The 13958-nt window shown below is 43.7% G+C and overlaps 1 protein-coding gene across 2 annotated transcripts in view; it reads right to left on the bottom strand.

Moving 5' to 3' along the window:
• Positions 1-13958, bottom strand: part of CSMD1 (CUB and Sushi multiple domains 1) — a 1991107-nt gene that overhangs the window by 677635 nt on the left and 1299514 nt on the right. For both annotated transcript variants that reach the window (XM_048845330.2, XM_048845329.2), the window contains exon 10: positions 9296-9417. In XM_048845330.2, coding sequence (XP_048701287.2) covers positions 9296-9417 — 122 coding nt within the window. The remainder of the gene's footprint in view (positions 1-9295; positions 9418-13958) is intronic.

Consider the following 13958-nt stretch of genomic DNA (forward strand, 5'->3'; position numbering starts at 1 on the left):
TAGCCTCTCCGTCCCAGAGGCTAGCGCAGATAAGAAGGCTAAAAAAACCATACTCGCAATGAAATGTTCTCTGAGCTCATGCAGTCCACCCAAACTGAAAGAGCCCAGCAGAATGCATGGAGGCAGACAATGGCAGAGCCCAGGAAAGCACAAAATGAATGCGAGGACAGGAGGGATGCTCGAGAGGACAGGTGGTGGGAGTAACAGGAGAGGTGGCGGGATCAAGAGGAAAGGTGGTGGCAGCATGATGAGAGGAGGCAGGATGCAATGCTGAGACTACTGGAGGATCAAACTGATATGCTCCGGCATATGGCTGAGGTGCAGAAAAGGCACAGACCGCCACTGCAGCCCTTGTGTAACCAACTGCCCTCCTCCGCAAGTTCCATAGCCTCCTCACCCAGACGTCCAAGAACACGGGGCGGGTGGGACCTCCGGGCACCCAACCACTCCACCCCAGAGGATTGCCCAAGCAACAGAAGGCTGGCATTCAATAAGTTTTGAAGTGCAGTGTGGCCTTGTCCTTCCCTCCTCCCCCACCCCTCCCGGGTTACCTTGGCAGTTATCCCCTATTTGTGCAATGTATTAATAAAGAATGCATGAATTTGAAACAACAATGGCTTTATTGCCTCTGCAAGTGGTGATTGAAGGGAGGAGGGAAGGGCGGTTGGCTTACAGGGAAGTAGAGTGAACCAAGGGGACGGGTTTTCATCAAGGAGAAACAAACAGAACTGTCACACCATAGCCTGGTTAGCCATGAAACTGGTTTTCAAAGCTTCTCTGATGCACAGCGCACCCTGCTGTGCTCTTCTAATCACCCTGTTGTCTGGCTGTGTGTAATCGGCGGCCAGGTGATTTGCCTCAACTTCCCACCCTGCCATAAACATCTCCCCCTTACTCTCCCAGATATTGTGGAGCACACAAGGAGTAATAACAATGGGAATATTGGTTTCGCTGAGGTCTAACTGAGTTAGTAAACTGCGCCAGCATGCTTTTAAACATCCAAATGCACATTCTACCACCATTCTGCACTTGCTCAGCCTATAACTGAACAGTTCCTGACTACTGTCCAGGCTGCCTGTATATGGCTTCATGAGCCATGGCATTACGGGGTAGGCTGGATTCCCAAGGATAACTATAGGCATTTCAACATCCCCAATGGTTATTTTCTGGTCTGGAAAGTATGTCCCTTGCTGCAGCTGTTCATACAAACCCGAGTTCCTGAAGATGCAAGCATCATGTACCTTTCCCGGCCATCCCACATTGATGTTGGTGAAATATCCCTTGTGATCCACCAGTGCTTGCAGCACCACTGAAAAGTACCCCTTTTGGTTTCTGTACTGGCTGCCTTTGTGGTCCGGTCCCAAGATAGGTATATGTGTTCCGTCTATGGCCCCACCACAGTTAGGGAATCCCATTGCAGCAAAGCCATCCATTATGACCTGCACATTTCCCAGAGTCACTACCCTTGATAGCAGCAGGTCAGTGATCGCGTTGACTACTTGGATTACAGCAGTCCCCATAGTAGGTTTGCCCACTCCAAATTGATTCCCGACTGACTGATAGCTATCTGGCGTTGCAAGCTTCCAGGGGGCTATCACCACTCGCTTGTGAACTGTGAAGGCTACTCTCATCTTGGTATTCTTGCACTTCAGGGCAGGGGAAAGCAAGTCACAAAGTTCCATGAAAGTGCCCTTACGCATGCAAAAGTTTCACAGCCACTGGGAATCATCCCAGATCTGCAACACTATGCGGTCCCTCCAGTCTGTGCTTGTTTCACAGGCCCAGAATCTGCGTTCCATGGCATGAGCCTGCCCCATTGCCACCAGGATGGCCAAATTGCCAGGGCCCGTGCTTTGAGAGAAGTCTGTGTCCCTGTCCTCATCACTCTCATCACCGCACTGCCATTGCCTCCTCACCTGCTTTTGCAGGTTCTGCATATACTGCATGATAATGTGCGAGGTGTTTGCAATGCTCATAACTGCCACAGTGATCTGAGCGGGCTCCATGCTTGCCGTGGTATGGCGTCTGCAAGAGAGCAGAGTTACAGGGGAAGAGGTGGTTGGATACCAGTTTTGCAGACCTTCTGCACCGTCTGCTGCCAGGACACAACAGCTGAGCGGTCTGCATGCTTGCCGCGGTATGGCGAGACAAGAGCAGCCGAGCAGAGTTGTGGCGGAAGCTGCGTCGTGAGACCACCAGGAGAGCAGAGTGGCAGCAGAAGCAGTCGTTCAATGATGATGGTTTGCAGACCTTCTGCACCGTCTGCTGCCAGGACACAACAGCTGAGCGGTCTGCATGCTTGCCGCGGTATGGCGAGACAAGAGCAGCTGAGCAGAGTTGCAGTGGAAGTGGCCCTGTGAGACCACCAGGAGAGCAGGAGAACAGAGTGCTAGCAGAAGCGGTGGATGATGTCGGTCATACAGAGAACCTGCGAGGTGGATTCATAGCATCAGAAGAGCAGGAGAGCAGAGTTGCAGCGGAAGCGGTGGATGATGACGATGGTTTGAAGACCTACTGCACCTGCTGCTGAAAGCAGTATGGCGCCCGCACGGAAAAAAGGCGAAAAACGATTGTCTGCCATTGCTTTTATGGAGGGAGGGGCGACTGAAGACGTACCCAAAACCACCCGCAACAATGTTTTTGCCCCATCAGGCATTGTGAGCTTAACCCAGAATTCCAATGGGCGGTGGAAACTGCAGGAACTGTGGGATAGCTACCCACAGTGCAATGCTCCAAAAGTCTAGGCTAGTGTAGACCTAATTCGTGTAGACTTAATTCTACCTAATTTCATAGTATAGACATAGGCTTAATCCAGATACAATATTTCACAAAGTAACTAGACAGAAAGAAGCCAACACTTCATTGGGGCTGACCTAGTAGCATGGGTAGGAAAATGTCTTCTACTGCCTGGATTTACTTACTTTGAAAAGAATAGCAAATATAAGCAATTTGGTACTATGACTCAAAATTTCATAACTGTAAGGCAAAAATTAGGCCTCTAAGTCCATATTTAAGCTGTCAGACTGCCTGATTTGCAGGTGCGCTAAGAATTCAAAACTCCAACATAAGTCAAGGGGAACTATAAGTACATCAGCACATCTGAAAACCAGGCCACTTATTTAGGTGCCTAAATATGGATTTCCACCTTTTTTAGGGCCCCCAGGTTTGAAAAGGTGAGTCATATACTCTTTCTAGAAAGGCAGCAGAAGCAAGGTTACATTTCTGTCAGACATCCTGTTAGGTAAAAGCAATGTTCTCATCACATATGTTATTCTTCAGAAAGCTATCTACTAAAGATGGAGTCAGTAGTTTTGGGATACAAATGCTAGGATGATGTCCCAGCCTCAAATTTGTTGAGACAACTTCAGATATATACTAGGTAAGGTGATTTTAGCCCTGTGACATTAGTAAAGAGAATCTGCAATCAGTATATATATTTGACCTCATATCAGGGCTTCAAGTTCACAGGGATCACATTCCTAAAGCCACTCATCTGTCTCCTATATGCTTCAAGTCAAAAAAGTCCCCCATAGATGTATGGCTAATCAAGTACTTACTTAAAAGGGTGTTTTGCACTATCTCTGCTCAGCTCTTCTGATAACTGGAAATAATAGAGGTAAAACCTTGTCTTCTCTTGTCTGTACTGTGTGTGTCAGTCTCTACACAAACATATTCATACCTCCAACATAAAAATGTGGCAATAAGAGGAAATGAAGCTCCAAATCTTGTGAATAGAAGCTCTCAATTTTGAAGTTGTCAATAAGGAGTTCTCTTTTGGGTGTGTAAAATCTTTAAGGTTCTCTCATGACTGATGAATAGTCAGCCATTAGGAATCTTCCCCTCTGGACCCCCTGTGGTATAAGGAGATCTATTATGATCATGCCAAAGGACCCGGGTGTCCCTTCAGAACACTGATAGATGTCATGGCTAGCCCACCCACACAGCCCCACCTCCCCCTTGACCTTTGTGCTACAGACATGCTATGGCTATGAAAAAGTAATTGTTATATTATACTGAACACAGAATATAACTCTATCCCTCCTTGCACAATATTAACCTTTTATTAGGGGTTGTGTTTTTCTTTTATGCTCTTTAGCTTTGTACATTCAGAAATCAATCAAGCTCTACAGAAGCAACACACATCCTGCACTGTTTAATAAATCCACAGCTCAGTCAAGACTGGTTCTATGCTGTGTTTGTGGACTTTTCTTCCAGCTATCAAGCAGGTTAGCTTCTTCAGTACTTTATACATATGAAGTAAAAATGTTTATCTATGAATTTATATGGTGCTCATCATGAGTTAATCAAATAGGATGGTTACTAGTGTTTAACACTTTTCAGAGGTCAACATAAGAAAAATCCAATAGAAAAGAGCAAGTGTGTTAAAACATCATCCATTCAGTAATTAATCTCTCTCTTTGACATAGTATTTCCTTTCCTTTCATGAAATGTATTGTATTTTTCAGAACCAAATATGTGGCAAAACACATCACTGAAAATATATTTCTGATGCAGTGAATTTGGCAAGTGTGTCTCAGAAACATTACCCAAACAATTTCTCCCCAAAATAAAATTTCCATTTATTTAAAAAGACAATTTTATTTTATACTTTTTAAGACAGTTTAGATATTTTGAACTCTAAATGCTGTTTCCAAATCACTAACTCCAATTTCCATAAGAACTAGATGTGCATCTTCAGGGTGCTCTGCTTCAGTTGTCCATGCACCTCTTGAGCCCCTGATCAGAGATTTTCCACTAGCAGTGTTTGTTCAGTCCATGCATGCATGACATACAACCTAGTGCTGCACCCTAAATGGTATGTAGAGCTCCACAAATGAACCATCCTCAGCTCCTTCTTCATCTGAACATCCAGCAAAGAAAAGTCTGAGGCAGAGGGGAAGGAAGGCGGGTAGTGGAGCACCTATAGGAAAACACACCTTAATAAACAGGTGAGTAACCTGTCCTTTGAGTAGTATCCCTGTGGTACTCCACTTCAGGTATCCACACAGCAAAGAGGGAGCTTTGGGGTAGAGTCCACGATAAAAGACAGTATGGCAAAATGAAACGCCACATCAGATCTGATGGTTTGGACCAAGGAATAATGATTTAAAAAGTTATGCACTGAGGCCCATGTACAAGCTCCGCATAGCTCAGCCTTTGGAATGTTCTTGAGTAAAGCTGCAGAAGTTGTCTGTTGTCTGGCAGAATGTGATGATATCCTTTGAGAAGGTAAAATACCAGAACACCAGCTGTGACATAGCAAGCAACTATACGCCCAGAGATCCACCTTGAAAGTCTCTGTGTAGAGATCATGGACCCCTTAGATCTTTCCACAGTTGAGACAAATAATCTGGATGATTTCTGAAATTGCTTGGTCCTATCTAGAGAAATGGTCAATGGCCATCTCATATCTAAAGTATGAAAGAAGTCTAAAACTGAGATTTATGTGGTTTAGGGAAAAAAATACTGGTAGATAAATGTCCTGGTTAAGATGAAAATCTGACTGCTAATTAATCCAAGTATGCCCCTATGAATTGTATGCAGGGGCTAAAGTGGATTTTTGTGTTTGTTTTTTGTTTAGCTAGACACCCAATTTCTGGAAGACAGAAACGGCTATCTCAGTGGAAATCTGTGCTGCTTCATAAGATCGGCCTTTGAGTAGGCAGTCATCAAGATAAAGGAAGACTAAAATCACTTCTCACTAAAGGTAAGCAGCTACTACGGCTAGAACCTTTGAGAACACCCTTGGGGCCAAAAATAGACTGAAAGGAAGTACTTGGTATTGAAAGCGTTCCTGGCCCAGGGTAAAATGTAGCTATTTCCTGAGTGTGGTTTGTACCCCTATAGGGAAGTAGATGTCCTGCAGGTCAAAGGCCAAAAACCAGTTTCCTACATCTAGACAAGGAATTATAGCTGCCTGAGTCCCCATCCTGAGTGTTGAGATTTTAAAACTTCTGTCAGTTGCCTCAGATCTAAGATTGGTTTCCACCCTCTATCCTTCTTTGGCATGAGAAAATACTTTCAGAAAAACCCTCTTCCATGTAAGGAGACAGTACTGGCTCTACTGCTCCTAAATGAAGGAGAGGGTTGCACTTCTTGACTCAGTATAGTCTCATGAGAGGGATCTCTGAAGAGAGATGCGGAAGGCGGATGGGGAGGAAGGGATGTGAAGTATATGATGTCATCTGATGTAATAACCTCCATAACCCACTTGTCGTATTATTCCACCAAGCCTGTTGGAAATGGGAAAGGTTGTCTCCAAAAGTGGAAAGATGAGTGAAAGGTGGCAGCTTCCAAACTAGAGACAAGGGAGGAATTGAACCCTCAACCAACCTGAAAAAAACTATTGTTTCGATGACAACTGCATAGTCACTGAAGGAGGGTGAACAGCTCTTCCTCTGCAGTCTTAGTCTCTTTCTATCAGGTTCAGCAGTTCTGTGAAATCCAGAGAACTGGACAGGGTGTGATTTTTGGGCTGTTTGAGACCTGCTAGATCCAGTTAATCATGGTGTGTATATATACCCAAAGTCCTCAACGTGGCCCTGGAGTCATTCAGTGAGTGTAGGAACACATCCTTAGTCCCCAAGAAGATCTTCCAACCAAATGGGAGGTCCACAACAGTATTCTGAATCTCTCTTGGGAACCACAAGAGCTGGAGCCATGACGCCCCACACATAACTGCTGTTGAGATAGATGTGGTGGTATCTGTAGTATCTAAGGATGGAGACATGTACTTAGTAAATAATCGACCCTCCATGATGATGATGTTCTCTATGCTCCCATGGAAGATATTTAATCAAGGCTGCAAACATGTAGTTTGTTAAGTCATACTTGGCCACAATCACCTGATAGTTTGTGATCTGAAATTGGAGGGTCACGGACCAGTAAGTCTTTTGTCCAAAAAATCTAACGTCTTCTGCTCCTTATGATAAGGGGTCAAACTAAAATAATGCTGTTTACCTCTCTCTTTTACAACATCCACTCTCAAGCTATTAGGTGGGGGGTGGGAAACCAAAAATTTTGAGTCTCTGGGAGGAACAGAATATGTCTTATCTTCCCATTTGAAAGTCGGCAGAATGGTGGCAGGAGTTTGCCGTACAGTCTTTGCTGGATCTAGGAGCGCTTTATTAATGGGTAGCGCAACGTGGGTGGGTGTCGCCCACTGCACAATGTCCAGGAGCTTGTGTTGTGAGTCTTTAACCTCCTCAAGGATATTTGAAAGGCATCAGAGAATGACTGCCTCATCCAGAGAAGAGGAAGAAATAGGAGTTTGAGGGTTGAGCCGTCTTATACACCCTTATCTCCTGTTTTTCAAAGGACTCCTCTTGTTGTCAGTTGGTAGAGGAGACTGTGTAACCCTAGCCACTTAATGCAATGACACTGGCAAATTGCTGCTGACGTGCCACCCACAGATCACCATATGGTCACTGGTGGATCCATATGGAAAGTGGGTGGCACCCAGGACTGATCCCACCATCCCTGTCATGGACGAGGATCCTTGTCAAAGTATGGGTGCCTGTACTGATGTGGAGAGAAACCTGCACTGATAAAGAGGAGACTGATTGAATGTTTCCTTCATCCCCCCTGGTGTCCTTCAAAAGGGGTGACCTAGCAGAAAAAGACAGATAATCTTGCGGTACCAGGAAGCAAGTGGTAATCCAGAGGCTGGGGTCTCAGTACAAAGAGTCATTCAGAACCCATATATAGTGGTGACTCCGGCTCATCTAAAGCTGACAAGTCCCTGGAGTAGCAGAATTTCTGCAGTACCAAATGGATTGGTAGCAATGCAGCAGTTGAGGTGGATGATACCATTGATTTGGATTGCGTAGGTCCTGGGGGCTGAAGATGTCTGGTGCTTCAATTTTGCCAGTACTGGCAGTTGTGAATGAGAAGGCATTGATAGTAAGTCTGACATAGATGATGCCATTCTAGAGGACTGTATGTTCTTCGCCTTCCTGACCTTTATACATAGTACTCTGGAGTCGTGCTTCTCTGAAGCATTCCAGGATCTACTGGCCCTACTGGTACCAGAAGAGGAGTCCTTTGGCTCCACGATGCTAAGCGGAGAGGTCAAAGCCTCCAACTCCACAAACTTAACAGGAAACCAGGACCTTTTGGGAGCCAACTCATTATGATGGGAAATGGAGCTCCTCTTCAGAGCTATCTCTGCGTCCTCTGAAGTCTTCCCCCTCTTAGGGGAGACCTTGGCCTAGGATGGAGGGGAACTGAATCTGTCTGAAGACAGATGTATGAGGAGGAGGTCCTGACCTGACTTGTGCTCTATATACAACCTTGTGTCACACATTGAGTGTATAAAGTGCATGCACATGCCAATGGACACTGCTAATGGACAATCTCCAATCAAGGGCTTGAGAGGCGCATGTGCGTCTCAAGTGGAGCACCCGTAGGGACACTACATAAAGAAGAACAATATATAAGGATGGTACACACCTATGTTTGCTTACAAAGTGTCCATCTTCTGGTGAGACATGCTGTTGGTTTCTTTTTTTTTTTAATATACTAATAGAAACAAAAATACATTGTTGCAAATAGAATTGGAATAGTTAACATTTGTAATGCTGAAAATATATATACACATTGTTCACTCTCCAGCTTTGCACAGCTGAGATATTCAGTCTTTTAGTGAAGAAAAGCAGGGGGAGTTTTATTCTGTTTCTTTATTCTTTCACAGTAGGGGGTCTCTATTTGACTTACATTGTCAGGAGATTGATTTTGCAGCAACACAAAAATGCATTGTGATAACATAACAGTACAAGCAGCAGACCAGGTTTTGCTTTTTGTGTACTATAATTAATCAGAATTATGTATGCAAAACTCTTAGGAAATACTAATTTTAAAACCCACAGTCATGTGTGTCAAGACAAATAAAATAAATGAAAACCATAATAACTAGGTAATAATATAAGGAACAAGAGTAGAGAAAATAATTTCCCCTCTTATCCATTTTAAGGCTCCTGAATAATGATCATGGCCCCATGGCGTATCTTGCAAAATCAGTCCCCATTTGATATATTGTTGTATCTGATTTTACATAACATGCTGGGACATTTATTTACATTTTGGAGGCTTGGACTGAAACCTACAATTCAAAAGGGACAATATCTTAGGTTTTAGTCATTCGTATTTTGTTTTGTTTTTTCAAAATCCTACATTTATTCGTAGCATCTGGATATTAGGAATCAGTACATTCATAACATACTTTGAAGCAAAGATCCCTTAATCCCATGTTCACCAAATCTACATGTTTGGACAATCAGACAGATAAAAGGTATACCTTTTCTGGATCTGTTGTTGTGATAACCCACACACAGTGTGCGTTGTCTTCATATTGAACTGGGTAATTAGGTGATGTAATAATTCCACTTGGTCCACGCAGATTAGAACCACATGTTCTAGCTAGAATAATTAGCACAAACAGAAAAGGAATTATTTTTTGCAGTGGAAAGTAATTTTGGGGAAACTATTTACAAAAAACTATTCTATCATTAACAGTCTATTGTACAATAATGACTACAATAATAGTCAGTAAAATAATCCTGTGCTGAAGAAGTTAGAATGGATTTCAAAATCCTTGAAAAAAAGACTTAAAGAAGAAACACAGGAGTGCTTTTCACTTCATGAAAAAAAATAATTACTCTACCTTATCTTTATTCTTATTGTAAGTGAATTCCCCACATGGCAAGGGGAAGTTTCACCTCAGTGGCACCACTGTCCACTGGCAGGCACAAATGTTCTTTCAAGGTTGCTCTGCAGGTTTTTTGGCATAGACAGCAGAAACATTAGATGAGAATGTATTGCTCTTTGTAACAGTTTCCCCTGCTCTACGCATGGATTTCTGTGATCTCTAAATCCGTCCCATTGCAGGGGATGGTCCAGGCATTCCTGGATTCAACTCCATGCTCTCACAGATTTCCTATGTGACCTTGGCCAAATGTATAGGGGTAAAATGTTCAAAATCTCCTAAGTGACTTAGGGTATGTCTACTCTGCAAAACCTACAGCTGGCCAATGCTAGCTAACTTGGGCTCATGGGGCTCGGGCTAAGGAGCTTACTTGCAATGTAGATATTTGGGGTTAGGCCGCAGCCCAGACTCTGTGACCCTCCCACCTGATTAACTTTCAATGAGATTTAGGCATTGCATTGACTAGTGTTAATGCCAAACTTTTAGGCATCCTGCAGCCTAATGGCATTCACAACCTTGAGTTAGGTGTATTATGCATTAGGAGAATTGGGTGCCTAAATTAGGATTCTTAAATGCCAGTACACTGAATCACTAGCTAGTAGAAAATGCTGAGGAGAGGGGTGGAGCTTAATTGCACTCCACTCAGGGAGTTGGGTGCCTGAGTCCAGAGTAGAGGGAGGCACCTATCTCTACTTGGGATTCACAGCATGAACTCTTCCCCGGAGTTAGGCAACTACGCCATTTTTGCAAGAGCTGCCACTGGGTCTCCTCCCAAGGGAGTCCCCTAACTACTGGCATATAGAGTGATTCTCACCCTCCCTCTGGCCTAATGAATATTACATTTATACACAGTAGAATAGCTTAAACAGGAGAGCACCACCCCAAAATAACCCCCAGCTCAGTGGTGAGGGCACTTTCCTGAGATGTGGGAGACAAAAGTCAAAATTCCCTTGCCATATCAGGCAGAGGGAGGCAACTGAACTTGGGTCTCCCACATCTTGGGTGAGTTCCCTAACCACGGGGCTAAATGATAAAAATGGAGGAATGCTGCCTTCTGTCTGTTTTGTGTGGGTTTAGGCCTTCTCTGAGCAGACCTACTGGATTAGGCCCAGAAGGCAAAATAGGTGGAGGAATGTCTACTCTATGAATCTTGCTGTGGCTTAGGGATGAGTTAAGCACCAAGCTGCCAGACAATGTCAGGACTTAGATGGCTGATCACCTGCCCAGCCACTGAAATGTAGTCATGTTTGGGGACATTAATGGTGGAAATGTAGGTGGTGCCTCAGGATTTTAGGCACTTACAGGGTTATGCAGCAGCTTAGTGGGGGTTTCATGAATGCCAGTGGTGCCTAAACTTTGGACTTAGGCACCTAAAGTGGCAATAACAACAGTGTCAGCAGAAAAGCCAAATGCATCCTTGCATCCATATAGGTAATTCTACCAAAGCATGAATGAAGAACACTAGCAAGCTAAGCATGTCTATCATATGGAGAAGTATCAGTGTTCAGATTTAACAACATGAAAGGGAAATAACATATTTAGCAGATCAGCATCTCCCGACTGTACCAACCAAGAGTAACTTTAACCATTAGAATAACAGGACCAGAATCATGAGATCTGAACTAGAGGATACTTTGGCTCCATGACCCAGTAGATGCATCATAGCTCCAGTGGTCCAACCAGAAGAAAATTAACTTTTATTGTGCCATTTCTTAAATTTTAGCATATTTCTTCTATAAGTCTGACCATATTTTGGCCTTGATTCCAAAGGTGATACAAATATTTGGGCAGAGCTAGAACCCTAACAAATTCACGGCCATGAAAAATGGTCACGGACCATGAAATCTAGTCTCCCCCTGTTAAATCTGGTCTTTTGTGTGCTTTTACCCTATCCTATAGAGATTTCATGGGTGAGAGTCTCAAACTGGATATCCTGACCCAAAAGGGGGTTACAAGGTTATTTTTTTGGGGGGGGAGGGTCACAGTATTGCAACCCTTACTTCTGCGCTGCCTTCAGAGCTGGGCGAATGGAGAGTGGTGGCAGCTGCTGACCAACGGCCAAGCTCTGAAGGCAGCAGCACTAAAGTAAGGGTGGCAATACCATACCATGTTTCAGAGGAACAGCCGTGTTAGTCTGTATTCGCAAAAAGAAAAGGAGTACTTGTGGCACCTTAGAGACTAACCAATTTATTTGAGCATGAGCTTTCGTGAGCTACAGCTCACTTCATCACTTCATCAGAGCTCACGAAAGCTCATGCTCAAATAAATTGGTTAGTCTCTAAGGTGCCACAAGTACTCCTTTTCTTTTTGCGAATACCATACCATGCCATCCTTACTTCTTCACTGCTGCTGGCAGCAGCTCTGCCTTCAGAGCTGAGCTCCCACCAGCAGCCACCACTCTCTGGTCAACCAGCTCTGAAGGCATCACCACTGCCAGCAGCAGCGCAGAAGTGAGGGTAGCAGTACCACAACCCCCGCGCCCTACAATAACTTTGTGACCCCCCTCCCAACTTCTTTTTGGATCAGGACCCATACAAGTAGAACACCATGAAATTTCAGATTTAAATATCTGAAATCATGAAATTTATGTTTTTTTTTTTTAAATCCCATGACCAAGAAATTGACCAAAATGGGCTGTCAATTTGGCAGGGCCCTAGCCATAAGAAAATCACCCAAAATTGTTCAACGCAGTTACTTAATTGTTATGTCTATTTTTCTACATTAAAGTATATGCAGATAACTTTTGTAAGTAATTTGAAATTGACTTATTTGTGCCTGACGCTTTAGAGAGGCAAAATTTTAATATTAAAGAAATACGTTAATTAGAAAATCTGGGAGTTGGACTCATAATAAAATTAATAGTCAAGTCTAGACTGTGGCTTTTAGTTGCTGCCCGCCATTTGACGGAGTGTGGACCTCCCCCATCCAACTGCAGGTACAATGTTTCCTGGAGCTTAAAGTCACATACAAGGAAAAGCCTGCTGTGTCAATTTGTAGGAGGGTGTAGTTTGTGTTTCCCACACTGCAGCTGGCCAAATCTCCTCAGAGGCATGGAGAAAAGACCTGGGCCAAGTTCCATCTCCTCCCTGGTCCTTCTGCCATTGGCTTGCAATCTAACTGTGATAGTAGTATCTAAATGTAAAAGAGAGAGCAAGGACTGCAACTGAGACTACACCTAAAGACAGGTTTGGAAACCAAAGCTAATGCAAAATACAGTGACATAAAGGTAGAATTCATGGTTTACTAAATAGATTAGCATAGGCAGTTGAATCAGAGTCCTTTAGTTATAAATAGGAGTTACGGTAAGGTATACTTTCTATGAGAATTCAACTTTGAAACTTAATCCCTGTCTTGTCAGCCACAGCCTACGTTTTCCCCATCAGGCTTTTGAAGATGGGGTGGGCTGAAGACTTTGGTGGGTTGTGTTTGTTTTATTATCCACATGGATACTTGCTATTTGTTTAAGGAATTTGATGAACAGTCCAAATTCAATAAAGAGAAATGCAAAGTACTGCACCTAAGAAAGAACAATCAGTTGTACACATACAAAATGGGAAATGACTGCCTAGGAAGGCGTACTGCGGAAAGGGATCTGGGGGTCATAGTGGATCACAAGCTAAATATGAGTCAACAGTGTAACGCTGTTGCAAAAAAAGTGATCATCCTTCTGGGATGTACTAGCAGGAGTATTGTAAGCAAGACACGAGAAGTAATTCTTCTGCTGTACTCCACGCTGATTAGGCCTCAACTGGAGTATTGTGTCCAGTTCTGGGCACCACATTTCAGGAAAGATGTGGACAAATTGGAGAAAGTCCAGAGAAGAGCACCAAAAAAATTAATGGTCTAGAAAATATGACCTATGAGGGCAGATTGAAAAAATTGGGTTTGTTTAGCCTGGAGAAGAGAAGACTGAGAGGGGACATGATAACAGTTTTCAAGAACATAAAGGGTTGTTACAAGGAGGAGGGAGAAAACCTCTGAGGATAGGACAAGAAGCAATGCGCTTAAATTGCAGCAAGGGTGGTTTAGGTTGGAGATTAGGAAAAGCTTCCTGTCAGAGTGGTTAAATACTGGAATAAATTGCCTAGGGAGGTTGTGGATTCTCCATCATTGGAGATTTTTAAGAGAAAGTTAGACAAACACCTGTCAGGGATGGTCTAGATAATACTCAGTCCTGCCATGAGTGCAGGGGACTGGACTAGATGATCTCTTGAGGTCCCTTCCAGTCCTATGATTATAGTGTATGTTGCATTGT

The sequence above is a fragment of the Caretta caretta genome, chromosome 3 (assembly GCF_965140235.1).
Source record: "Caretta caretta isolate rCarCar2 chromosome 3, rCarCar1.hap1, whole genome shotgun sequence".
Lineage (NCBI taxonomy): Eukaryota > Metazoa > Chordata > Testudines > Cheloniidae > Caretta > Caretta caretta.